This window comes from Aptenodytes forsteri, unplaced genomic scaffold (genome assembly GCF_000699145.1).
Source record: "Aptenodytes forsteri isolate BGI_AS27 unplaced genomic scaffold, ASM69914v1 Scaffold54, whole genome shotgun sequence".
NCBI classification, from domain to species: Eukaryota; Metazoa; Chordata; class Aves; order Sphenisciformes; family Spheniscidae; genus Aptenodytes; species Aptenodytes forsteri.
In genome coordinates this window covers 395,076-395,729 of record NW_008796044.1, presented here as the reverse complement: position 1 = coordinate 395,729, position 654 = coordinate 395,076, and the positions used below count along the sequence as shown (strand labels likewise).

Below are 654 nucleotides of genomic sequence, written 5' to 3'. Positions count from 1 at the left end.
CCCTCTCGGACTGGCCCGCCCCGGCCGGGCGGGGCGGAGCGGCGCGGAGCGGCGCGGAGCGGAGCTCGCCGGCCGGATCGCTCCCATGTCAGGGCGGCGGTGGGGGACTGCACTCCGCTAGCGTGAAGCCACTGACCTCCCCCCTCTCCTCGCCCAGCGATGTATTCACTGCTCTCAGCCTGCACTTGCCTGTAAGGATTATGGCATATTTTTAAATATTTTTTTATTATTTTTAAATTTTTTTTGTTGTTTTTATTTTTTTTTAAACTTTCCTTTTGGAGGCTCCGGTTGCGTTTTCCTTGCAATCAGGTGGTAATCGGGACCCGAGCCTTTTTATAAGCAGAGCATCGCTCTGCGCCCTTTAAAAAATCGCAAACAAAAACAAAGCAAAAAAAAAAAAAAAATCAACTTTAACCATTTTACCGCATCATTTGATCTTTTGTTGCTTTTTTTTTTCTCCTCTCCAGATGTTTACATTTCCTGCTGCTGTGCTTTCAGGTACAGGTACGTGTCCTTTCTGTCCTCTTTCGCTTTTGGTTGTAAAATAGAAACAAAGGCGGCGTGCTGACCTCGGAGTGCCAGGCAGTTTTGGCTAGGGCTTTCACTTTTTTTCCCTCTAGTTTTTACAGCCGTATTAAACTGATCCGCGCGCCA

At 48.2% G+C, this 654-nt stretch overlaps 1 protein-coding gene across 1 annotated transcript in view; it reads left to right on the top strand.

Moving 5' to 3' along the window:
• Window positions 1-38: 38 nt before the first annotated feature.
• FGF18 (fibroblast growth factor 18) overlaps window positions 39-654 on the top strand; it is a 79,275-nt gene continuing 78,659 nt past the window's right edge. The window contains exons 1-2 of the mRNA XM_009285977.1: window positions 39-191; window positions 468-504. Of these exons, the coding sequence (XP_009284252.1) occupies window positions 160-191; window positions 468-504 (69 nt within the window). The 5' untranslated portion in view covers window positions 39-159. The remainder of the gene's footprint in view (window positions 192-467; window positions 505-654) is intronic.